General features: G+C 41.6%; 1 protein-coding gene and 1 pseudogene across 2 annotated transcripts in view; one reads left to right on the top strand and one right to left on the bottom strand.

Annotated features, from left to right (window-relative positions):
- The first annotated feature begins 1703 nt into the window (after positions 1-1703).
- Dctn6 (dynactin subunit 6) overlaps positions 1704-26699 on the top strand; it is a 34619-nt gene continuing 9623 nt past the window's right edge. The window contains exons 1-2 of one of the 2 annotated variants that reach the window (XM_010621982.3): positions 1704-2012; positions 18757-18821. In XM_010621982.3, coding sequence (XP_010620284.1) covers positions 1990-2012; positions 18757-18821 — 88 coding nt within the window. In that variant the 5' untranslated portion in view covers positions 1704-1989. Of the gene's footprint in view, positions 2013-18756; positions 18822-26699 lie in introns of those variants that run through there. The other variant, XM_033765387.1, reaches the window with a different exon arrangement.
- Positions 8627-10024, bottom strand: LOC104860907 (annotated as a pseudogene).

Below are 26699 nucleotides of genomic sequence, written 5' to 3'. Positions count from 1 at the left end.
GGAGATGAGTGGAATCAATAGGGGTTGGAGTTACCTTGACTTCTTGGAGAAAGATATAATTGACCTCAGAGAAGAGGAAGAAGAGCATGAGATGTTAGAAGAAAGAAGCAAGCTGGGTCTAGATCTATCCCAGAGATATGTTATAAAATGTAAAATAACTGGATTTGATTTTCTGCATGTATGTGTGTAACAATGTCACACCAAGTCACTCAAGCTGTCCTGAAGTTGATAAACTATTGCCTCAACTTTCTAATTAGCCTGGATTACAATCATGTACCAACATGCCCAGCTCTAGATTTTATTTTTAAAGAATGAATTTGAGCCAGGCATGGTGGCACACATCTGTAGTTCCAGCACTCAGAAGGCAGAGATAGGAGGATCACTGAGCCTCTGAGGCCAGCCTGGGCTACACAGTAAGTTAATGACCAGCTGCAACTACACAGTGAGACCCTGTTTCAAAAAATATATAATAAAATAAAAAAGGATGATTTTGACTACCAGAGAATAAGTTGAGTTGGGGAGGGTAGCAGTTGTAGCAGTCAGTTTTCCCATTGCTGGAACAAAGTACCTGACATGCACATAGGAGAAAAGGTGTATTTTGGCTCATTGTTTCCAAGGTTTCCATCCATGGTCAGGAGGCTACAAGGTAGAAACAGTATGGAGGATGAGCACAGGGGAGGAAAAATGCTCATCCCATGGCAGCCAGGAAGCAGAGCGAAATTGGAAGAAAGACAAAGAGCAAAGGGACTGGGGACAGAAAACACCCTTCTAGCTCCCACTCCAGTGACCCACCTCCTCTGACCAGGCTCCCCTTTCTAACAGCAAGTTCAGCTATGAATTTATCCACTGATGAATGCGATGCCCCATGATCCAGCACCTTCCGAAAGCCCCACTTCTGAACACATAAACCCATGGGGCAAGTTTTTTTTGTGGTAGTGGGGATTGAACCCAGGGTCTTAGAACTACATCCCCACCCCACCCCCCTTTTTTTGTACCAGGGATGAACTTGAGACCTTGTGTTTGCAAGGCAGGCAGCGGAACCACTGAGCTAAATCCCCGGCCCTCCTACCCCATTTTGTGGGTCAGGGACTAAGTTGCCCAGGCTGAGTGAACTTGCGATCCTCCACCTTCAGCCTCCCAGAGTGGTGGGATTACAGGTGTGGACCACCATGCTCAACTTTGGGAAATAGTTTTTGGTGTGATTTTAGGGATCAAGCACAGCAGGAGCAGACGAGAGAGACAAGGTGGCTAGGGTTAGACTAGGGATGGTGTGGTAAATGGTGTAAAGAGGAAGAATGAGTCCAGAAGCAGGGCAGACAGAATTTAAGCCAAGGATGACTCAGTCTGGCTTGAGCAGCTGGGCGAAGGTGGATTCCATTACTGAGACGGAGATGAAAGAGCAACCGGTTAAAGAAAGGTTGAGGTTATCAATGCACAGCTCCCATTCTGGATGCTTTAGACGTCATTAGACTGAGGAATCCAAATGGAGATGCCAAATAGTCGATCGAATACTAGGTGCGAAGTTTATCAGAGGAAGAAATAGCGATGATATAATTTGAGAAAGGCAACAGGGAAGGGACAGCAATTAACCTATGGGAAGAAAGATGTTGCTCAAGAGAGAGGCCCAGGGTGTAGTAGGAGGAATCCTCCCACCTAGAGGAAAGCAGGGAGTCTGAAAGGCTACACCCAGTAGGAGGGACAGAAGTAGGATGTGATCACGAGTATCGAACGGTCGGAAGCAAAAGGAAGTCACAACGATGAGCACTGGACTGGCTTAAACGTGTTTCAAATTTGAATCTATCAGCCGCTGGACAGCGATAAAATCCGGACGCCCCCCAAGGTCTCCCGGTACCCGGAGCACTACTCGGCCTCACCCCACGGCTCCGCCCCTCTCCCGACGCTGCCAGGCTCTGCAATCGCGAGTAGAGATCATCGCTCTATCCAGGCAGATGTGTCGATCTCCGCTTCAATCGGAGACCAGAGCTTACCATGGCGGAGAAGACTCAAAAGAGGTGGGTCTGCCGCTTGAGAAAAGCCTGTGGTCACACCTCCGCAGGGGTGGAATTTGTTCCTGGTTGCTAGTGGTAGGGACTGAGGTGTTATCTAGGCTGACGGTACCTAAAGCCCACAGACTTGGCGTTGGCTGAGGTACTGAATTGGGGTTCGGGACGTCTAAGGGAAGCGGAATAGATCCTGGGAAGGTTTTTGTTCTTCCATCCCACCGTCCCGGCCTCCGCAACACGCCTGCGCAGAAGGGGTCGGGGGTGGGGTGCGGGGCGTCGGGGAGGGGTCCGGCCGCCTCTGGTGGCGGTGTCGGGGAAGCTGTGCGCAGTTGTGTTGTTGGCCCTTCAGGTGTAGCCAGAAACCCGCCTCTGGTGTTGGCCTCAACCTGGTGGTCATCTTGTCCCCAGGCAGGGGATGGCTGGGTGAGGGAGTGGCGTAGGGTGGGTGGAGTATGTAAACAGATTTCGCAGTGGAGTGCGTAAAGGGGGCTTCGCCTGACCTGACTCCCTGTTGCGGAGGAGCGCTTGGTAAACCTGGGCACACGAACTGTTGTTGCTTCTCCGCCAGTCTTCATCGGTGGAGACCGATGGTGAAAGAACATGGCCGGAATGAGTGAAACGCGCAGGCAAAACCATTTGCAAAAGCAGCGGTGTCAGGACCGAGCTCTCCCACTGAGCTCCATCACCAGGCACCCAGCCTAGCCCCAGACAAGGTTTTGCTGCATCACTAAGTTGTCCAGGCTGTTTTTGAACCTCCTGCCTGAGCCTCCCAGTGTGCTAGTTGTAATCTTTTTTCATGATATAAAGAACAGATCTAAGGTAAAAACGTGCCGTATATAGTAGTAGCCTACAGTAAAGATGAAGGTATTGTTTCCAGGTTTTGGGTTGCTGGAGCCTCCTAGAGGTGGTTTATTCTTTCTGACCTGAGCAAAGAATTGATCAAGTCAAAAGCAAATGGTAAGAAGGTTTTACATTTGTTAAAAATAGCAAAAAGGCTCTGCAGAGTGAGTTTCGACCAAGTAAAGTAAGGGGAAAAACTACCCTCTTTAGATGAGAGTTTATTACTGTGAAAGAACACAGTAGGAGAGAGCTCAATGGCAACTGTCCTTTATGTACCACCCAGTCCTCAGGTTAACATCAAGTATAGGATGTCCTGTCCAAACTGTTCAAGTTGGCCTGAGACGTCCAGGGGCAGGGTGTGGGAACTGTTCTGCACATGTGTCTATGCAATTAACAGGTCACACCTACCTCCCCAGCCAGTCTGCCATGACCTAATCTCCTGCCTCATTTTTCTTTTGAGACACATATCCCTATAATTCTTTATGGAGTGCTGAGGGAGTGAGGGTCTCCATCTTTATATAGCTATTTTCTTTTGAAAGGGGTTGTAGGCCTAACCTACTGAGGATTATGTGCTGTCCAACTACCTTGGACTGTTGTAGCTCACTGTCTGGTTTGAAGAAAAGAAAAAGTTGTCAGAAGATGAGAACAAGTAGTGACTGTTAAGCTGCCTGTTCATTAGGAGAAAGCTTGGTTAACTTTACTATTAGGTTGGGGATTTAGACCCCCAAATGTGAGAAGACGCAGGTCAGATTTCCATGCTTCCTGTGGAGGAGAAAAGAGGGATAATAGATAAATTATCAAAAGCCAGAGAGCCGTGGCCTTAGCAAGATTTCCCACATTATGGCTCTAAGTAAAAACAGGAGTCTCAATGCAGGTGAATTAGGTGGTGAATTAGGGTCATTAATGACTACTTATCTGCATCCAAATCAATACTGGAGCTACAGGTCTTCCAGGGGGCCATAGGAGTCACTTGTGTTCTAGTCCTGTGAAAATTAGACTGGCCATTTCCCATGTAAGGTTTTTATACCTTCCCACGCCATTCTTTGAGGAAGGACCACTTTAATAGTTCCTCAAGAACTGGGAATAAGGCTAGGGTCTTGAGGGACTGTAAGCTGCCCTTCTTGCCCCTGTAGCAGCCTTTTGCTTTCCCAAGGAGACTTCAGACATAGCTCTTTTGGGTCCCTTGAATGAGTGACAGCAACCTGCTTGGGAAGATAGACTGTCTCTAGGAGTTATAGAATTTCCTGCTTGTGATGTTTACTTTTTAGTTAGCAAGTTCTTTTTTTCTAGATTGCTATATGGGAATGTAGCACCAGAAAGGCATATTTGGAGGCTGTATAGATAGTTAGCTTTTTGCGCTTTCTTAATACACAAGTAAGAGCTATGAGGTCTGCTTTTTGAGCAGAGGTCCCTGGGCAAAAGGGGTTTGAGCTCAGTGACCTGTTGTAAACTGACAACTGTATAATCTGATGTCCTTTTTGTTTGTTTTGGGTTTTGTTTTTTGGTTTTTTTTTTGGTACCGGGGATTGAACTCCGGTCCTTGCACTTGCAAGGCAGGCCACTGAACCGCTGAGCTAAATCCCCAGCCCTTGATGTCCTTTTTGGACAAAGCTATTTCCATCAGTGAACCACACCTCTTAGTGCCTTGGAAGGGCTGGTCACTGATATTCTGCCTGCTTGTGTAGGTCTAGGAAATCACTCAATCCCAAAAGTAGCTAACTTCTGAGTCAATAGGCATCAGTGAGGCAGAATTAAGGGTAAATTTTTTTATGGTTACTGTAGGGGTGGCTAAGAGCATGGCCTAGCATAGTCTCCATGGGTAAAATCTGCCCTTGCCTTTGCCACAGTTGGAGAATTGCCCCAATTTTACTACTGATTCTCTAGCAAGGGAGTAGAACACCTTGGGATAATTAAAATTCATGGTTAAACATTTGACCTTTTAATTGATATGTCAAAGCAGGAGTAAAGGAAGCTCTGCCTAGAGCTCCTTTCAACCCCAATTATGGCTGTAGATCTAGAGGAGGGTTTCCAGAGAAGGATGTTAAAACAGACCTGTAAGGAACTGAATTTGCTTACTCACGACATCCAGGCCCACTCAGGGTTTCTTTCAGGAGAGGAGAAGTTTGTGGATAGCATTGCACATTGCCCTGTGCTCCCTTCAGTCTTCCTCATCAGAGTGGGTGGTGAGGGTTTCAGCTGGCCTGGCCCCTCTCTGGGAGTGGGAACAGTCAATCCACTAGTGCCATGAGTCAGGCACATCAGCTGCCTGATGCTTGGAGCAGAGCCTAGGCGATGGTTTCATACAATTATGTGCTCACTGACCCATTTTCTTACAGGCCTTGATTGGTCCTGGGTTTTCCCTTGGACTTGGGTGTGCTTAAAGCATCACCAATTGGGATAACCATGATTTTGGTCTGTTTTTCTTTTAGTACTCCTTTTGGCCTCATTCAGATCCTGACTGTTGAATACAGAAAAGGCTGTGTCCAGCTGTTGGGTCATATTTGAAAGTACTAGGTCTTTCTGGGGCACTATACTCTGGTAGAAACAGGTGGGAGAGATCCATATACCCCTGAGAGACAGGTGGTCATCTGGGGACCATCAAAGATATCACTCTTTCTCAGGGGCCACTCTAAATATCAGTTTCTGGGGTTTTCCAGAGCTAAAGGGTCACAAAAGCCCTTAACATAAGGGATTTCACTTTATCTCCTGTGCTTTGTGCAGAAATGATGTTAACTGAAAAATAAGATCATAATTTCTATTCGTACCCATCTCTTGCCATTCCCTAGCTCATAAAGCAAATTAATTGTTCCCAAGTTTTAAGGATACAGCCTAATGGTGAGGTCTTTAGTATCTGCAGGGTATTTCCTATGGTGCATTGGCCCACTGACTCCTTACAGAGAAGGATGAAGCCCAACCAGGACTATTTTATAAACTCTCAAGAGATCAGGGTAGAGAACCGCCACAAGGGGAATTGTTTAGGCACCTAAGAACAGTAAACTAAGAAATCAGAGCGGACTCCCCCAGGGAGGCTCTGTAGCCACTTGAGCCCAGGAGATCAGCTTGGAGGGAGCCTTATTCTGGGATTCCCTTAGAAATAGTAAAAGGCTAGGAGAACAGGGTAGTGCCCTCTGGGGATGTCTTTAGGTCAGAGTGAAGTCCTACCCAGGGGCTCCCATCAAGGTGGATCCCCACACACCCACCCACCCACCTAAGGACTCCCTTAGCCACTTGAGGAACAGTACACTCTTCAGAGATTAAGGTGGAGCCCCCCCTTTGGGGGGCTTCCTTAGACCATGGTCCACTGACTCCCTAGTGGGAAAGGTAGAGCCCTTCTAAGGACTCCCTTAGCCGCTTGAGAAACAATATCCCTTGCATTTATCCCAATAATAAAAACTTTGGTACTTTGTTTAAAGAACCTTAGAAAAACTTAAAAAATTATAAGTATAGGACTGGGGATTTAGCTCAGTGGTGCTGTGCCTTCCTTGCAAGCACAGGGTCCTGAGTTCAATCCCCAGTACCAAAAAACGAAAAAAGAAAAAACAAAAAAATTGTGAAGTACAGGGATGGCTCTACTTTTGCATCCTCAAAGCCATTTGAGTTGACCTTTACTGGCTGTTCCTTTGTTCTTTTCAGGTTGTCAGGCATATGTTTCAAAATTCCCTGAATTTCTGTTAGGAAAAACAAACAGGAGATCTAACCTGATTCAAAAGAGAAGAGGGAAGGAGGCCCCTATGAGCCCTAAAATCAGAGGGATAGCTCCTGTCTACACCAGGGAAATCTCCTGGTGTTCATGATGTCATTTGCAAACAAACATGGTGGAACCACCTGATCGACTCACATGCCCAACTAAAATCACCAACAAACATGGGCAAATTCATGCACCTGACCCACAGGATGAACCAAAATGGCCAGACCATGTGACTAGCTCACGTGATGAACCAAAATGTCTATCAGTCATGGCAGAAAGGTGGACTGGGATGAAACAAGGCCCTGAGAAAGCAGCTCATTGATGATACCCAGAGATAAAAGGCCATCTAGGGGAAAGGCATAGATGAGACTTTGAGCACAAAAAGAGTTAAACTGAGGTAGGCAGCTATTTGAACAAGAGAGGTAATTTTGCCAAAAGAGTAAGAAATCTGAGCTATGTATCATGAAGAGCAGAAATACAAGGACAAAGGGGCGTATTAAACTGTAGGTTCCACATACGGAATTTGAATTATTTTTTCTGAGACTGGCTTAATAACAGGTTCTCTGGCTGCTCTATATTGACTTACACCCACCATAAGTGACAAAAATTAGAAAGTGAAGAAAGAAAAGGGGAGATAAACTTGAGGTAGACCATTGGGCCTACTTACCACCTGGGAAAAACACAGGCCATGCAATTCTTCCCCCTGTCCCCCACACACAGTGGGACATACTAGCAAACTTCCCAGTGGTATGAGAAAGCTTCCTGAGTTCTTTGGCTTCCATTGATTTTTACCACCCTCAAGTTCCCTGCCTGTCCCTGATAACCAAAAAAGATTTGAGCCCTCTGACAGAAAGCCTGTCCTGGGAAGATGAGGGACAAGAAGATTGGAGCTTTTCTGGGGACAGAACTTCATCATTGAGTTCTTAGATTTCAGAGAGGGAGAGAGAGAAATAGAGACACAGAGATATGCAAACATTACGTCTTCTGCTGGCCTCACCAAGATATGTTCCCAGGGCTTGCAAATGACCTAGAGGTGGTTTCTAGATTCTTTCTGTCCTGAGCAAAGAGATCAAGACAAATACAAAGAGTACCAAAGTTTTACATCTATTAACAGGAAGAAAAGAAACAGGCTCTGCAGAGTGAGTTGGGCCAAGTAAAAGTAAGGAAAAAATATACAGGATGAGAGCAGATTACTATGAAAGAACACAGTAGCAGAGAGCTAAATGGTGAATTCTTTATGTGACTCCTCTTAAAGGCTGACATCAGGTCTAGGCTGTCCTATCTGGAACTGCTCGAGTTCTCACAAGAAGTTTGGGTACGGGGCTTTGGGAACTGTTCTGCACACATGTTCTGAATTTTGCAGGTCATACCTACTTTTCCATCCAGTCTGCCATGCCCTAATCTCGTGCCTCAGTATTGTCTGTGCTTCTGCCTTCTACCTGTCTGCTCCCGGGTCCTTCCCACCAGCATGAGGTCCATGCAAAGATGTGGGAAACACGTTTTAGTTGGTCTAGTGAATTTATTTTCCTGCCTCATGTGAAAGAAGTCTGTCTGTGGCATAAACACTACTGGGATTATCTCCCTTTGGTATCAAACTGGAGACAGGCAGTACTTTGAGTCTCTTCTAACCTGTCGTCCTGGAGAAGTTAAATGTTAGTGCTTTTTTCTTTTGGTACTGGCGATTGAACTCGGGTCCTTGTGCTTACAAGGTATTAGTACTCTTTTCCTCTTTTTTCTTGCTGATAATCAATAGATGTTTATTGAATGATGAAATTTAGTGTCTAATCATTAGTATATATGGTTCCACAAGAACTACAATGATAATCCTAGCTTCTAATTCATATAAAACTTCAGTTAATCATAGACATAGGTCAAGTTGATTTTCTTACAAATTTTTGATTAAGTACAAAATTCCTTTTATGTATATAGATTATAAAGCTGTGGTAATATAGTTTCAATCTAAATTAAATTTATTTTAATAAGTATAAAGTAAACAATTTAAATTTCTTGATGAACAAAGATTTACACTTAAAACTATAGGTATCATCATAAAAAGTTTTCAGAGCAGTCAAGATCCATTATAATGAAAAGTAATTCAAATATTTTGAACATATACCTCTACTGCATCTAAAAGTTGTAATACATCTCCTCCATTTATATAATAGAGCTAGAAGAGAAGATCTTCTCCATATCGGCCAAGTCTTATTGCAGCCAGCAGTAAACATCCCTAACGTGAATGTTTGTTAAGTACTCAGACAGAACATGGAAGTCTATGTCTTGAGATGGACAAGGTGGAGATGCCCAGGGTGATGCAGATTTGGGGTTGAGATTTTCAGGAGAGTTCAGATTGAGGCCTGATGTTGTTAAATCGCTTCCTAAAGCAAGATGGTCCGTTCCAGGGTCTGTCTCTGCTGCCCTGATGAATGTTAACAGGCCAATCATTCCAAATTGGTCCATCGCATCCCTTGAGATTGTTTTGTGTTGTTGAGCTTTTGTCTCCAGGGAATTTGGGTCCATCTGTATTTGAAGTTGTTTTGCCAGATGTATTCAAATTAGATTTGCTGTCATCGTTACTTGATGTTTGATCTTTATAGCTGGAACCAGGTAATGCTGGAAAACCTTTGTTGTGTATTGAGAAGTCCTGGGATTGCTCATTTGCTGGTTTTGTTACCTTTCCAACATAAGGAGTTCTGCCAGCCAAGGGGTTTATTAATGGAGTTGGGTTCCCACTTCCTTCCCTTCTGTTTCGGTCTGCTAATGCTGGAAAATCTGAAAGGTCCAATCCTGTCACATTCCACTTCCATCTGTTCCCATTAAAAATGTTACTTGATAAGGAGTTATTCGTTCCAAATGCCTGGCTCCTGTTCATTCCAAATCCAGACATACTGTTCACAGTAAAAGGCTGTCGAGAAGGCCGCTGCTTTGGCATACATATTATGCTTGGTGAGCTTCTGTTGGGGCTACTTCACCCTGAGCTGCTCGTGCTATTTGTCCTGCTAGGAATTCCAGTTCCCTGACCAACCTGGAAGTGGTTCATCTATTCCTAGGATTCATAAGCAAGATACCCCTGCTTGGAGGTGGAGGTGTGTGAAGTGTCACTGTTGGGCCCCCTGTTGTTGGCCTGATGTGGCTTGGTAACTGAGTGATAAGCTTGATTTAACCGAGGGGTATTGTTGCTCATCCCCCTCATTGGAAGGCCTAGTACACTTTGTTGCCCATATAAACTTGCCCCAAACAGAGACAGCTGACCTGATGTAGATGGTAATGCCAGCATATCTTTTTCTGTCCGATGTGGAAACATAGAAGACTGGCTGTATTGCATGTTTTTATCATGATAGTCACTGTCAACCCCCTCTACAAACTTTTTTCTTGAAGCACCAAACATACTGTTTGTCACATGGTCGTTTCTTCTCTCAGATAATGTATGTCCTCAGTCCTCACCATAGAGACGTGTCCTTTCCTCACAGAACGCATGAATTTTCTTGTCTCGCGGATCCAAGATGGCAGGGTATCCACCTCTTTTCTTAACAAGAAGGCTAAGAGAATGGAAAGTTGTAAGGAGAAATAAGGCCTAAAACAAGAAACATTTTATAGAGGCTGATTTATTTTACCATGGCTTAATAAAACTGAATATTTTAGCACAAAAAAACCCTTACTTTATGTGAAAAATGTCAGAGAAATGGCATTTACAGATGGTGATACATTCAAAACAGCATCATTCAAGGACAGAGATGTAGTTCAGCTGCACCTCGCCTGCCTGGCAGACACAAGGTCCTGAGTTTGATTCCTGGTATTGGAAAAACTAACAAACAAACAAAAAACCCAAAACAACATCATTTAGTTATCATAGGAAAACTATTTAGGGTGGCAGGATGTTTCCAGGCAACTTTCAGCTAACAAAAGAAATGGCTGATGACAGAATAATGATGCCCTAGAAATGAAGTTTGCTTCAAGAAATTTCTTGTCTCTTTTAGTTTTCTCATTTATAAAATGAGAGTGTTAGAACAGGTAATTTTCTTATGTTTCTTTCTTCCCTGACTCAGTGAGAAGTTTACATTTTCCATGATTTCAGCAGATTGATTCTTTTTGGGTTCTTTGTTGAGACAGGGTCTCACCATATAATCCAGGCTATCTTGAATTTACTACATAGCCTATGTTGGCTTTAAACTGGTAGTGGTCTTCCTACCTCACCTTCCCAGAGTGCTGAAATTACAGGCATGTGCCACCACTGCCAGCAGTAGATTGATTCTTTTTTTTTGTTTTCTTTTCTTTTTTATTGAGTTTATTGGTACAATCTAGGTCTACAATACAGTTAATATTCATTACTGGGATCCTATACCTTCACATGACAGGTCTTGGTTCTCATTTTTTCCCCTTGTCCCTGCCCTCCCTTTGCCCCCTCAGTAGGTTGATTCTTTTTCTTTCTTTCTTTCTTTTTTTTTTTGGTACTGGGGATCGAACTTGGATCCTTGCACTTGCAAGGCAGGCCACCAAACCGCTGAGCTAAATCCCCAGCCCAGTAGGTTGATTCTTGATTGATTATTAATGACTTGGTAGGATTTCATTAACTTATTTCTTATAGAAAATGCCTGGCAAAAATAATGGAAACAGGGCCAGGGATTTAGCTCAGTGGCACCACTCTTGCCTCACAAGTGCAAGGTCTTGAGCTGGATCCCGGTTAACACCCCTCAAAAAAAAAAAAATGATGGAAACGTTGTAGCTATGTCTGATCTCACAGCCATTTCTTGAAGAGACATAGGATTGTTAGTTTTTGTTGTTGTTGTTCTGTTTTTTTGCAGTACTGGCAATCCCCTGACCCTGAGGGATTATTAGTTTTTTTCTGTTTAATACTGTCTTACTGGGTATTTTGTATCAGAGATGAGCAAGTGAAATACTGTCTTAGTTACTTGCTCATTTCTGGGATAAAATATCCTACACCCACAGTTAAAGAGGAAAGGTTTATTATAGCTCACAGTTTGTAGAGGTTTCAGTCCATAGTTGGCTGGCTCCAAGGCAGGGCAGCATCATAGAGGACCATGGCAGGGAAGACAAAGCAGTAAGCAGCAACCTCCCTTTCCCTTTTATGCCATTCAGGCTACAAGCCTATTGGTTGGTTCCACCAATACGCAGTGTGAGGCTTCCCATTCATTATCCACACCCAGAACTGTGCTAAACGAGTTATCCATAGTCGCACAGCTGAGATTCAGCCACTCTGAAAAGCCTCACGTATGAGTGCATAAGGCTTTGGGGAGACATCTGGATACAAGCCATAACAGATACATATGCTTTTTACTTAAAGCCTTAAAAGTAAAGTTACGGTAGAAAAGTTTGTCCACTAAAATTTGCAGCAAAAATTTTGTGTATGTCTTTTTTTAGTTTGTCATTATGAGTAAGGAAATTGGCATAGTTTTTAAAGTATTTTTAGTATTACTTTGGATTTATGTGAGGGAATATTGGGAAGAGAGATTCTGGAGTATAAAGGGGAGGCATGCTAATGAGGGAACTTATACCCTTCTGATTTCCAGGACTGTAATTTTAGAACTCATCAGCTGGAGGTTTGTATTTTCAGTTGTTATTGGGTTATCTCCTAAGTATGTATTCCATATATACTTCAGATTGAATTTATTTAAAATTTAACAGAATTTATAAAAAAAATAACTTCTTAAAATTTACTCTCCTTCTCTAGGATCTTCCAAAGCAGAAACATGGAAATTTTGGTCTTGTTCCCTAGGTCTTCACCTTTGCCAGGTTTTCTGACACGAATGCAGCTGAGTCAGGGCAGCTGATTTTGAGCCCTGGGATTTTAGTCCCCCTTTCCACCTGGAATCATTCCTTCCCAGGAAGGCGACAAAGTAATTGACCAGTTTCTTTATTTTACTCTGTGCCTCTCCTTCCCATCCCTCTGTAGTCAAACCTATTTCTCCATCACTGAGAAGAAAATACTTCGTGATCCCTGGGCCTAAGAAGAAATTGGAAGTACCCACACCTCCAACTTTATTAGTTGTAGTATCTGTTGCCCAGTCTTGTTGCTACTTCCTGGACACACCTGCAGCTTGTCAGTGCTGCCTCTGCCTTTCCACATTATCCCTGCAGGATTAGGCCAACTGCCTCCTTAAGCCCTCCCCTCTTCCATCACCAAGTAGTTCATCTCTCGAGTGCCAGTTATCAACATGCAGTTTGGTTGTTGTTGGCCTGGTTATGAGGCTCCTTCAGGAACATTTTGTTTGCAAGTGCAGATTCAAATCCCTTGTCTTAGTCTACTAGTTTGTTCACTGCCTGGCCTGCCCTTCCTTCCCAGCCTCATCTGCCTTCTTTGTCTTCCTGCCCTCCGTACTTCTAATTTAGTGATGATAAACCTGGCAAGAAAGAGAGGTTTTAATCTTGCTACTTACTCATCTTTGCCTAGATTGTATGTGTGTGGTTTTTGAAATAGATAATACTGTGTTTTAATATTTTCATGTAAGCGTTCTTGTATAAGCATCATTCTTTTCTGCTATTTAAAACCTACTTTTTATCAAAGCAATGTGTGTACACACATAGTTCACTAAAAAATTCATTTGGAAAGCAGCAGCCCTTGCCTAACCTTCACCATCTCACATTTCTGCTACTTGGAAGCAGATTCTCTTATACTCTTTTTTAATGATAATACTTGTGATTGAACACACGACTTGAGTACTGAGCTACATCCTCAGCTTTTTTGTTTTTCAGTTTTATTTTGAGACAGAGTCTCACTAAGTTGACTTGGCTAAACTTAAACTTGCCATCCTCCTGCTTCACCCTCCCAGAGTCCTGGGATTATAAGCATGCTGTTTATTTCTTATAGTTGTTGAGAGTTCAGTAATTTCATACTAACACTCTGCTCCCTGTTCTTTCAATACCTGTACACACATACATCCCCTACTGTCTGCTATATCTGAATTTATCATTTAAGTAATCATTTTAATGTTACTTTATAAAATACATGTACATATTTTTTTACTGAGCCCAAAAAACATAACTCATTTAACTTTTTTTCTCATTTAAAACATGTTGCCTGTTAATTTTATAATATATTAGATTTCAATACACGCTTATAACATTTTGATCATATCCACCTTCCATGTCATTGTTTTTATTTCCTTTTCTGTATCCTGATGTTTTCCACATCTTCCAACAGATATGTCAAATGCTCATTAGTATTTTTTACAAATTCTTGTCAGATAATTTTGCCATTGCTTTTCTTCTTGGAAACTCCCCCGCCCCCCGAATTTCTCTGTTCTCTTTGCTCTCTAAGACTAATGGTATACAGCTATTGTCCTGACCTTTTCCTCTGTCTTTGCGTGCTGAAGTCTATTTCTACATTCATTTACTTTTATTGATTTACTTTTACTCAGCTAAGCATATCCCCTCGCACAGTGATGGAGAACCTTTTAGAGACGAGTGCCCAAACTGCAATCCAAAACCTACTTATTTATTGCAAAGTGCCAACACTGTGGTTAAACCTGAATAATGAGGTTTTAGTTTAGAAAAGGCAACTCATGCATTACCATCTCTTGTCTTAAAAACACAGTGGTAAACATGTGCCATGTTAACCACCAGTGCCCTACTTTCTAATAAAAGAGTGCATAGATTTTTGGTTTTCCCTTTTGCAAATCTAAAAAATGTTTCTTTCTGGCTTACTTGAATACACATTTCCCTGAATCAGTTATAAAGGTGTTTGTTTATAGGTTGGTATTGCTTGACTTGTCTGTTTTCTCAGACCATCTTTTTCCCTGTTTATTTTGTTTTTTTTCTTCTATGCTGGATGTGTTCCTCAAGCATCTGATCACTTTTGACTCTCTGTCCATTATGAAGAACGAAGGGCTTGAGGGCCTCGGATTTAGCTCAGTGGTGTTGGCGCCTGCCTTCCAGCGGCAAGGACCTGAGTTGGATCCCCGGTACCAAAACAACAACAACAAAAAAGAATGAAGGGCTCGGGACTTAGCTCAGTGGCACCGTGCCTGCCTTGCAAGCTCCCAAATTCAATCCCCGGTACCAAAAAAAAAAAAAAAAGGAATGAAGACTAAAACCCTGAAAGCTTTAGATTTGTGCACGAGGCTGATTTTCTGTTGTGCCACAATGTACGGCAGAGCAGGCAGGAAGCCATCCTTTCCTTGGTAGTTTCTCCATGCTGCCTGAAATCCTGTATGAGGGTCAAGGAGGCGCACAGGGGGACAGAGCAAGCAGGTGGGCCCACTGTTTGCTCAGCCGTCATTTCCTGCCAACCGCTGGAGCATGACACCTCAGGCTGGGTCAGTCTCTTCTGGCTGTGTACACTGAGGGTGGAGCCAGGTGTCCAGCAGCTCTAATTCATCCACTGCCCTCTCCATTCTCATCCCCACTCCCCCTTCCCCAGATACCTAACGTTCTGGAGCTCCGCCTCTTGCTCTTTTTCCTTCTACTTCATTTTCTAGACCTCTGTTGACATCTTTCATTTGGTATTGCTTCCTCCTTTGGTCTTTGTCCCTTTTGGATAAAACTTCTTTTGTTCCTTTACTGGAGAAATAAAAATATCAAAGGCATGGAATTTTAGAAGGGGAGATAAGTTGTTCATGTAGAATTGGAATCTGCAAATCTTTTCTATGAAAGCCCGAATGGTAGTTTAGGATTTGCAGGCCTCACAGTCTCCTTTGTAGTCACTCAACTCTGCAGCGTATTTAACTTCATCACCATGTTTAAATGAAGTTTAGTATGAGCATCTTCATATAGTTTTACCTTGTCTTTTTTCTTATGGAGTATGTGGTCTTTATTGTGAGTGTATTGCAGTAAGTTGATGGCTGTATTTTTATTCCCCCTCCTCATTTTATAGCTAAAAGGATTATTAACAATAATTTCATTATTGCCTCTGTGAGGGCAACCAATATTGGTTTCTTATCTCATTCCAGAGATAGCTCAAAAACATTCAAGTAACCATCAAGGAGCACACATTTAATGTACATCATGAATCTGCTTCAAAAAAATAAAGTCTTACAGTATATATATTCTTTTTAATCAAAAAAGTCACCAAGCTAGCCAGGCATAGTGGTACACTCCTGTAATCCCACATTTTAGGAGGCTGAGGGAAGAGGATTGTTTAGTTTGAGGTCAGCCTAGGTTATATAGTGAATTCAAGGCCAGTTTGAACTATATAGTAAGAATCTGTCTCAGAAATGAAAAAAACTCTGGGCGAGGAATTTAGCTCAGTGGTGCCGCTGCCTGCCTCACAAGCGCAAGGTCCTGAGTTCAATCCCTGGCACACACAAAAAAGAAAAAAAAAAAAACTCAGCAGTCAGGATAGCACATACCTGTAATCCCAGTACTCAGAGGCTGAGGGAGGAGGATCACGAGTTCAAGGCCAGCCTGGACTACATAACAACCTTGTCTCAAAGAAAAAAAAGACTTGAAACACACGTAGAAAATAAGCATTTTCATGCATGAATATTTAATAGAACTTCTGAAAAAAAATAAATCGATACAAGTAAATCATTGTCTAGCTTTTCAGAGCTTACTGGTCGTAGAATGTATTTACTGAAATGAGAAAAAAAAAGGTTTTTAGAAAATGTACTTATTTTCAAATTAATTTTATTTATTTATTTATTTAGGTTTTTTGAGACAAGGTCTCGCTCTGTAGCCCAGGCTGGCCTCAAACTTGTGACAATCCTCCTGCCTCAGCCTCCCAAGTGCTGGCATTGTAGGCTTGCGCCACCACACCCAGCTCTTTTTGGAAAATTTATAAACTGAGGCAGTAATGGATTTACTAATGAGAACAAAAAAGGTTTTTAGAAAATGTACTTATTTTCAAATTAATTTTATTTATTTATTTATTTAGGTTTTTTGAGACAAGGTCTCGCTCTGTAGCCCAGGCTGGCCTCAAACTTGTGACAATCCTCCTGCCTCAGCCTCCCAAGTGCTGGCATTGTAGGCTTGCGCCACCACACCCAGCTCTTTTTGGAAAATTTATAAACTGAGGCAGTACTTTTTCTTTAAAGGTATCAAGGATTCATATTTATTAAGAGTGGGAAAGAAATGTGCTCTGCACTCAGTGGTGCTGCTGCCGCCTGCCGCCGCCTGCCTCACAAGCACAAGTAGCAAGGTTCACAGTGGCCGGGAGGGTAATGGTGGAAATCTAGGCGGGAACATTTGAAACAACAAAGCTTCAACTATTTCATTTACCAGATTTTCATAATTTACATAAAATGCAACATTCTTGGGTTTTACTGATCTAATGGAACTAGAATGCTTTTCATTAATGTGGGATAAGGCAAAGATGCCTGTTTATTTAATACTGTGTTGGAACTCTAAGCCAGAGCAATAAGCTAAGAAAAAGACAAAACAGGCATAGAGATAGTGGGGTAGGATGGAAGAAATAATGATAAAAGACAAAAAGTCATCATTTAAAAATTGTACTTTTAAGGAAACTACAACTTTAGGATACAATCCAATTTACCCAGGTTTTTCATATCTGTCCTCCAGATCTTTTCTCCCTGGCTCATCTATACTCCCTAGGTTTTCTTGTTTTTTTCTTCCAGACCCATAATGCCCAAATCTCTCAAAGATATAAAGTCCATAAATTAACCTAGTAGATAAGGTATAGAGCAATAACCTGACCTTAGAAGAAACAAAGTCAAACAGTTCAAAGAATGTTTTAAGGCAAAACATCTTAGATCACCCATCTTTTTCTTTAGAGTATATCTCCAAAATATATCTGTCCCCAACCCCTGACCGCAGGGCACTCTCCTCAGTGGTGTGTACTCCTTTACCTGTGCCTAGTAAATCTACCTATGCCTCTCTCTAACGTGTCCTGAAATTCTTTTTCTGTGGAGATGATGACAAACCCACTCCCTTCTGGGGAGAGTTGAGGTCCCTATCTCTCTCCTTCAGAGGACCACCTCAGATCCCAGGCTGGTGACAATAGGAATAAAAAAATAAAATTGTCTCTGTTCATAGATGAGCATTGTTTATGTGGGAAATTCCAAAGATACTACAAAAAAGTGGGGTTAGGAACTGGGGTGGTAGCTCCTGCCCAAAAAGGCTGGGGGAAGGGCGGGGTCAGCAAGGTTTTAAGATACAAAGTAAATATACAAAATTATTGTGTTTCAGTGTAGTGCTAGCAGTGAATAACTGTAGACCAAAATTTTTAAAAATCCAGACAGAACTTAATAACAAGCTATCTAAAATGGTATTATTTCATAGAAACTAAGAGCAAGTCTAATGGCATGAATATCTTTTGTGTTAAAAAAAAGAAAACAAAACTTTTTTGCCTTGTGCCTTCTTGGCATCCCAAGTTCCAAGAGAAATTATTTTCTTACTCAAGCAAAAGCATTTATTTTCTTAACAAAAACAGGTTCCCTAGTAAATAGTGCTTTAATGAGAAATCGTGCTTTAGGTCCTCACGTCAGCTCAGGGTTCAGATGTCAGCAGAAGAGCACAGCAAAATAGAAAAAGGAATCAAGTTATATGGAAACTATTAGTCTTTTAAACAGTGTGTACTACCATTTACATATATCACTTGGTAGATAGCTTTCTAATGTATATTCTTAGAGAACAAGTAGAAATGTTTGCAAATTCTGTCTTTACACTAATATTACCCTGCTGATTGTGGACTACTTTGAGTGTACATTCCTTTCCTCAATTTACAAAAATAATGGCTTATTACATACTACCCATATTTTTACTTTGGTATATTTGCTTCTCAGAGTAGCTTTGGAGACATCTCCTAGGCGGGGCTTTGGGAAGTGACTGGATCAGGAGTGTGGGATGGATACTATATTAATCCACCATTGGTTTCACACAGTTCTTGGTGTGGACAAGGGATTTACTGAAAAGGGAAGACCTGCCCTGGGTATGGGTGGCACCAACCAGTAGGCTTATAGTGTGGATGGAATTTGAAGAGAAAGAAGAAAGGCTCCTTGCTTCCTGACTGCCTTGCCGTGAACTCTTTCTTCTCTGCCATGCCCCTGTGCCATGCCCTGCAATGGAGCCAACCCACCGTAGACTGAAACCTCTACAAAGTATGAGCTACAATAAGCCTTTCCTTTTTAAACTTGTGAGTGTTGGGTATTATGTCCCACTGATGAGAAAGTGACTAAAACGAAACCTTATCCTTTTACAATTGACTTCATTTTCCCATCAATGTTTAAACCTTTTTTTCATTATTGCATTGGCAGAGCTCCAACAGCAGCATTATTAATCTTACCTGTAATAAACATTGCCTTTTTATTCCAACAGTGTGAAGATTGCTCCTGGAGCAGTTGTATGTGTCGAAAGTGAAATCAGAGGAGACGTAACTATAGGTAAGAAAATCCTTTTTAATGTTGTTTCTGAAGAATTGATGTCATATAATCTAGTGCTTTACATTGTAACTTAGTACTTAACTATTGTCTTCATGTGTTTCACCAATGCCCCGATTTTATTGACAAAACAATGTATTTTCTCCCGAAGGTGTGCAATCTTTCTAAAAGGAAGGCCAAGTTTAAACTTTTGTCTGAGGTACTAATGAGACAATGCAACAAAGGCATTCACATATTTGAGAGAGAGCTGTTATGTGTGTACAACTACCTGTGATGGGCCAAGCACTTTTGGTACTAGGAGCACAACAATGAGCGTGACAGACAAAGAACCAGGCTTTGTGGGGCTTGCATTCCACTGAGTGTGGACCATGGAGTCCACAGCCCTGGGTTAGCTTGCTCCTTCCTCCTCACCTGCAGGGTTACCTTGGATTTGTTACTCAACCTCTCTGACTTTCATTTTCTCCAATTGTGTGATTGTGTGTATCAGGATTGGTTTCAGCTGCATGTGGCGGTGACTTAATACAAAGGTTTATTCTTGCACATAAAAAGTGTAGAAATAAGGATTTTAGGAATGATCTGTTGATTGTACAGCAGGGAGCTCTGGCCTTGCAGGCCAAGAAGTGATGCTAGAGATCTTGGATGAGAAAAGGGGAGAGTGTGAACAAAAGGGCATATGCCCCAGCTGAGTCACGTCCTCTAGATGCCCTTCCTGAAAGTTCACACAGCCCTTCTCTGTGTCTCATAACTAGGACTTGGTCTTATGACGTGGAGCTGCAAAGGAAAATGTAGTCATCCACACTGTTATCCCTAATAAATCCAGGCAGGGTTCTATGACAAGGAAAAAGAAAACAGTTATTGGATGGCATCTGTCATATGCGAAATAGTATGTACCTCCTAGTTCTATTGCAAGAGAATGTGAAAATTGTGAGTAATAAACTCTCTTGAAGTGTCAGCTGTTAACGCTGTACATATAGAGGTCAAATCCAACATTCAGATCAAGTGAACAGTTTTGCATGTGACAACTTACATTAACGAACAAGTTCTCCAAACTCACATTTAACTGCTCCCTTCTTTTACCTGTGCTTTCCCTGGATGTGGTGCCCTTAAGCTTTATTGGTGTGAGCTCATCCTTCTCAACAGCTGCATGTCTCCCCCATGCTAGAGAATCATTTAGAGAGAAAATATACCTTATTACTTTGTATTCTTTAGTAGATAAAAATATATCTTATAAATGATACTGTGTTCTTTCCTCTGTACTTAAGCCTCCAACCAATTTAGGCATTTTGTCTTATAAAGCCAGTGAAGATTGTGACAGTGTGTGGAACGTTGTTAAGAGTTTGCAAGGCTGGCCAGGCAAGGAGACATGCACCTGAAGTTCCAGCTACTCAGGAGACTGCGGCAGGAGAATCACAATTTTGAGGCCAGCCTGGATGGTTTAATGAGACCCTTTCTCAAAATAAAAAAAATTTTTAAATGGCTAGGATTGCAGTTTGGTGTTGATGCCCTGTGTTCAATGCCCAGTAATATGAAGGGGAAAAAGAAAGGACTTGTCAGCTTGATTTATTTATTTTAAACTGATACATTTTAGAAATTTAGTAAATGGCCCCCTTTTTCACAGCTGTGTGTGTGTGTGTGTGTTTGGTATGGGGATCTAACTCAGGACCTTGTGCTTTTGAGGCAGGTGGCAGCACCACTGAGCTAAACCCCCCGACCTCAGCTGTGTTAATTTTTTGTCTTTAGTGTTGCTTAAACCACTTGAAAACTTTTTGAGAAATCATAAGAGCTGCACATTTATCAAAATACTCTCCCACATTATTTTTACACAGCATTTTACTGTATTATTTTTATGACTTTCATCATGCTTTAGGAATGCCCTCACTATGGTACCAGGGAGCTCTATAATTAGAAGGGTTGGGGATATAGCTCAGTAGCAGAGCACTTGCCTAGCTATGGTAGCACATAAGGGGCCATGGGTTCAATCCCTGTACCACCAAATAAATAAATAAATTTTTAAAAGAAAGAAAGACAAGAAAACCAATTATGAAATATCTCCCTGGCTCTCCTTGTCTCTCCATCCCCTTGGTTTTGCTTTGTATTACTGCAATCGAACCCAGGGCTTGTACCTGCTGATCAGTTACTCTGTCACTTAGCTACATCCCTTACCCTTTTTACTTTATTTTGAGACAGGATATCATTAAGTTGCCCAAGCTTATCCTCAAAATTTGTGATCCTCTTGCCTCAGCCTCCTAATTAGCTGGGGCTACAGGCATGTGACATCCCAGCTGACCCATATCTTTCTTTATCCCTGTTATCTTCCTTCTTTATCTAAATATTGAAATTATGTAAGGAAATACAGTTTTTAAATCTATTTTCCATCGGGTGTTTGACCACTAGCTTACAGTACATAATTCTAACGGTTAACATACATGGTAATTGGAAAATATGAAGACTGTTGAATTTTTCTTCCATGTGTGCTAGTAGAAGACACATTGACATTAATTCCCCTTAAAACATCTCTCCCCTCAAACACACTTATCTCATCATTTTTGCCACTTTCTGAAGCCGTTCTGGATGTCCTTCTTTTACGAGTGTCTTCAGTTGCACTATTGTGGCTACTTTGATGTCCTGAATTGATTCAAATGTTTATGTTTCATGGTGATTTTGACTCTGGGGAGAGCCAGAAGGCACAAGACCTGATCTGGTGAATCACAAGGTGAATGAGATCACACTATAGAGTTTTATAACCCTGACCTTCAATTTGATGACCCTCTGCACCAGAATTCACTGCATTGGTGATCACAGTTTGTAAAGACAGTTTTCCAGACCAGCTCTTCCAGAACTGCTCCAGAAGGTCTCATGAATGCTGGGATCAGTGTGTTCAGGACAAGAGGGAATATTTTGAGGGGGGTTAATGGCAATGCATCTTTTACTGTAATAATTTTGAAAATTTAAACGCATTATATATATATTTTAAAAATCAAGGAGAAGGTACAGAAGAGTAAGGCACTTACCCAATGTTGTATCGTCCACAGCATATGTATTTCTTTTATTTTTTGTTTTGTTTTGTTTTGTTTTTGTACTGGATCAAATTCAGGACCATGTGCTTGTGAGGCAGGCAGCAGCACCACTGAGCTATATCCCTGGCCCTTCATTATATATTTTTATTGCCTCTTATATAAAAAGGTTTTTCAGCCGGGTGTGGTGGCACATGCCTGTAATCCCAGCACTCGGGGGCTGAAGCAGGAGGATCACCATGAGTTTGAGACCAGCCTGGGCTACATAGTGAGTTCTAGGTCAGTCTCAACTACATAGTGAGACCCTGTCTCAAAAGAAATGGTTTTTCAACCCTGATTTTCAGTGATGGCTTGTAGTAATTTTTCTAGTAGTACTTGAAATTGTAATTCACACTGAGCTGCCATCCTTTTTTATTTTTAGGCAGGGTCTCACTAAATCACTGAGTTAGGGCTGTTCTCAAACTTTTGATCCTCCTTAGCTCCCAGAGTGGTGAGATTACAGGTATGTGTGACCATTTCCAACTGATACATTTTTAAGGAAATCTATAGTGATTCAAAGTTTATCTCAGAATAGGTTCAAGTTAATTTTTTATATTTACACATACATATTCTTCTGATCTGTGGTGTTGAGAACCTGGGGCCTTGTCATGTATGTCACCATCGAGCTGCATCTCCAGCTCCGTGGTGTATTTATTTTTGACTTTTTTTTTTTTGAGACAAGGACTTGCTATATAATTCAAGCTGGCCTTGAACTCATTATGTAGTCCAGGCTGCCTCAAACTCAGGACAATCCTCCTGTCTCAGCTTCCTGAATGCTGGAATTAAAGGCATGCACCATGATGCTCAGTTCCCAAATTTCTCATAATGTTCTCTTATTCACTTTTTTTTTTTTTTTTTGTACTGGGGATCGAACTCGGGTCCTTGTGCTTGTGAGGTAGGCGGAAGAACCACTAAGCCAAATCCCTGGCCCTAGTTCCAAATTTCTAAAACAAAAAAATTTGCTCATATTCTTCAGAAACAAAATCAGTTTTAAAAATCAAGAAGGCTGGGGATTTAGCTCAGTGGTTTCACCACCTGCCTTGTGAGCACAAGGGCCCCAGTTCAATCCCTGGTACTAAAACAAACAAAAATAAAAACAAAAACATTAAGGAGAAGGGTGAGGGATTTAGCTCAGTGGTGCCGCCGCCTGCCTCACAAGTGCAAGATCTGGAGTTTGATACCCAGTACAAAAAAAAAAAAAAAAAAAAAAAAAAAATCAAGGAGTAGGCACAGAAAAACAAGATAGTTACCCAGTGTTATATCGTCCACAGTTCTTATCTCATTTTTGTTGAGCATGTTTCTTATCTTTTGTTCCATACTCAAGCTTCATGTTTTTAATTTTTAATTTTATATATTAATGTGGGGAATTTTCCATCGTTGATATTTAGTTGATCATTTATGTCATTGTTATATTTGGTATAAATTATCTCTAATCTTTTGGCTGCTATTAATTTATTTTTCTGAAATAATACATCAGATTAATAACCTCCTGGGAGGTATAATTATAAACTTAAAGCAAAGAATAGAGATAAGTTATCTGATTACAACTTTCCCCACCATATCTTATTTTCCATTTTAGAGATTTTATGTTTTGTTTTTTCTTAGGTTACCAAAATAAGTCTTTTTCTGCAGGCCTGTGGAATTGATGATTTGAGCCCTTGATAAACCCTCTTTTCTGGGTTAAGTAGCAGTAAATTCAAAAGGGGTTTAATAGATTTTTCTAGTGTGTCTGTTTCTGTTGTTTGAAGTACTGGGGATTGTGCTCACATATATGAGGCAAGGGCTCTGCCACTGAGCTACATCCCCAGCCTTATTTTTCAGGATATTTTGTATGACTTTCCATCTTCTAGTCATTTACACTTTTACAGATTATTCCATTCGACACTATTTTAGGAAGAAAGGAAGTTTTTTCCTTGCTGTGTTTCAGGTCAGTGGAACTTTAAACGTAATCTCCTTTCCGAGGATGTCATAGATTTGGTTTGTCAGAGAGAAACTATTCCGGAGCGTGGGAGTACAGTGCTCATCCAGGAGCACTCTAACTGGAGCCCCTTCTGGGGCCTGGCCCCCACGGGGAATGCAGAGGTAGACCTGGCAAGTAACAGCTCTCTCGGCAGGTGAAGCTTCATAGTCTCAAGCCTGTTTTAATTGGGCTGCCTTGATTCTTGGGCCATGAATTAGCATTTTAGAAAGGAACCTCCTAGCACAGTTTGTAGCCATTAGAGAATTAGGGACAGACAGACTCTAGTGTTGACCAGCGCTTGGTTGGGACAGCATGATGTGGAGGCCGAACTCTGCTCAGTGGACGTGCTGGAAGTGCTTGTTCCCACTTCCTTCACTCTCTCTAGCAGTTTTAATACAAACCCGAAGCCCCCCTTTTATCATATAGTCTTTTTCAGTAAGCAGAGCAGTGGCTTTGATGCTCACACCATAAAGTGTCTCGTGCAGGTACTGCAGCCTGCAGGTCACAGGAATTTTTTAATTCCCAAAAGAGAAAGCTTGAGACTTTTAAAAAGTATTTATTGGCTTAGGAGAATGTACACGATGATTGCTTTCTGTGGCAAAGGTAGATAGGAAAAATGTCCCTTACCAAATGAGGGAAATGGAAATGTGATGCAAGGAATGTCTTTCTGGCCATGCTGCCTCAAGCACAGCCAACCATTTAGAAAAATAATTCATCAGCCAGTTCAGGCCATTCCAACTCTAGACATTTATCCAAACAAGGAGATAAGCCAAATAGGGTTTCAGCACATTTGGTAAGAAAATACACAAACTGCCCTGCCGGAAAGCTCCAAGAGGGTTCACAGCAGACTTAAAGGAAGAAACTTTCCATGGTGACAGATGTCTATTTTTAAAGCATTTTAACCTTAAGAGCCTTAACCTTGGTTTGCATTCAGACCCATGCTGGGTAAAGGAGCGCCTGGGGTGAATTGGGCTCGCACACTGAGTGCACACCCGGCTTGCATCGCTGGGCTCTGCTGCCAGCCCGTCCTCTGGCATGAAGTCCTGTGCTCACCTGCCAGCCCGTGCCAGAAAGACCTACAAGAAGCTCAGGAAGCGGTTCAATTTATTACTGCCTGTGACGTTTGCTGCCACCTCACAACCCTAACTTCAGAGTTTTCACCTTTTAAGTCCAGTTCAACCCCAAGTACCAGGGCTTGTAGTTTGGCAAAGCTGCCAGCAGGTGGGAGTGGTGTGTAGCTATCAGGCTGAAACTAACTTTTTACTCCAAGGGCAAGAGGCCCTCAGATTTATAACTAGTTTTCCAGCTGCTTATTAAATAACTCAGTAATGATAAAACAATAACCACCCTAATAAAACACCAGGTTAAAATAGCTCACACTTTTCTATTTTTTATTTTAATATTTATTTATTTTGCAGTGCTGGGGATTGAACTTGGCCTCCTGCCTCAAGTGCTCTACTGATAAGCTACATCCTTGCGCTTCAGCCATTATTTTAAAATAATATATAAGACTTTTTTTTAATAGTGGGGATTAAACCCAAAGCCTCACACTGAGCTACCTCCCCAGCCCCCTTTTTGTTTTTTATTTTGTGACATAGTTCTGTTAAGTGGCTAACAGTGCCCAAGCTCTGCTATAAACTTGAAGTCCCCTTCCTCACCTCTCAGAGTGCTGGGGTTACCGGCATGGACCTCCATGTCCAGTTTGTACAAAACCATCTTAGGGAATTTTTGTATTCTTTTAATTTTTAAAACTTTGTGCTGATTGGGCTTTTAATATAACAAACATTACTTAACTTTTGAGACAAAAATGAAAATCAGTTGTTTTCAGAAGTACACTTTAGGGCCGGGGATTTAGCTCAGTTGTTCTGCCACCTGCCTCGCAAGCACAAGGTCCTGAGTTCAATCCCCGTTACCCCCCCCCCAAAAGTGCACTTTAGAGGAACCTTTGAGGAAACACATAGGTCCTACTGGTACCTTCATTGTATCAATCCATTTTTAGGTAGCTTATGCTAGATCTTGCTTGTCAAAAGCTACAGCTTGAGGAGGAGCAGAATATCTAGCACCTCTGGCCACTTATCTAGCAGTGGCAAAGGATCTGCCTTCTGTCCACACCGTAATGATCTTTTATCTAAGAGCTTTAGAGCTGGTTATGGAAAACACTTATTCATCTTTGTGCTGTCTGTACCATGTGGAATCCTTATGGTTAAAAGGAGACATTACTGTATTACCCTGATATCCGAATAGAGGGAAAAGCAGACCCTTCTCTTTCACAGACCTGAATTAGTTATTTTGCTTATTTTGAAAAAGTTACTTGTTAGTGCTTAGGGGCAAATAGTGATGAATGTCTCCTTTTTCAGACCTATGAGTCAGAGCCCACGATCTCTCTTTCAAACATTCCTTCATAGAACCCACATTTCACCCCAGAGAGGTAGGTTGCTAAAGATCTCATCCTTTTATAGAGAGAAAACAGGCCTTTGAGAGAGGAAGCAGATAGCCTTTAAGTGTTAGAGGCCAGAACGGAGACTTTCTAACAAGGGCTTTAATTCCAAAGAACCTAAAAATAGACTGTATGCACTTTATTATGGAACATTTTGAAGTAAAATATAAACCCAGGATTGTGCAAATTTAGAAACTTCTCATTTCAAAGGGATCACGTTCATGTCAACATTGGCAATTCTCCTAATAAATGTTATTAACATCTAAATGCACATTATTAAGGAATCTGTTAAGTAAATTGTGACATATTAATATGATATAGTTTACAGCCATTAAAAAGAATATCTGTGGGCTGGGGATTTAGCTCAGCAGTTCGGTGGCCTGCCTTGCAAGCGCAAGGACCCGAGTTCAATCCCCGGTACCAAAAAAAAA

Source organism: Fukomys damarensis, unplaced genomic scaffold (genome assembly GCF_012274545.1).
Source record: "Fukomys damarensis isolate Sample0158 unplaced genomic scaffold, DMR_v1.0_HiC HiC_scaffold_18, whole genome shotgun sequence".
NCBI classification, from domain to species: Eukaryota; Metazoa; Chordata; class Mammalia; order Rodentia; family Bathyergidae; genus Fukomys; species Fukomys damarensis.
The sequence above is the reverse complement of the archived record's forward strand: the minus strand, read 5'-3'. Positions and strand labels throughout refer to the sequence as shown.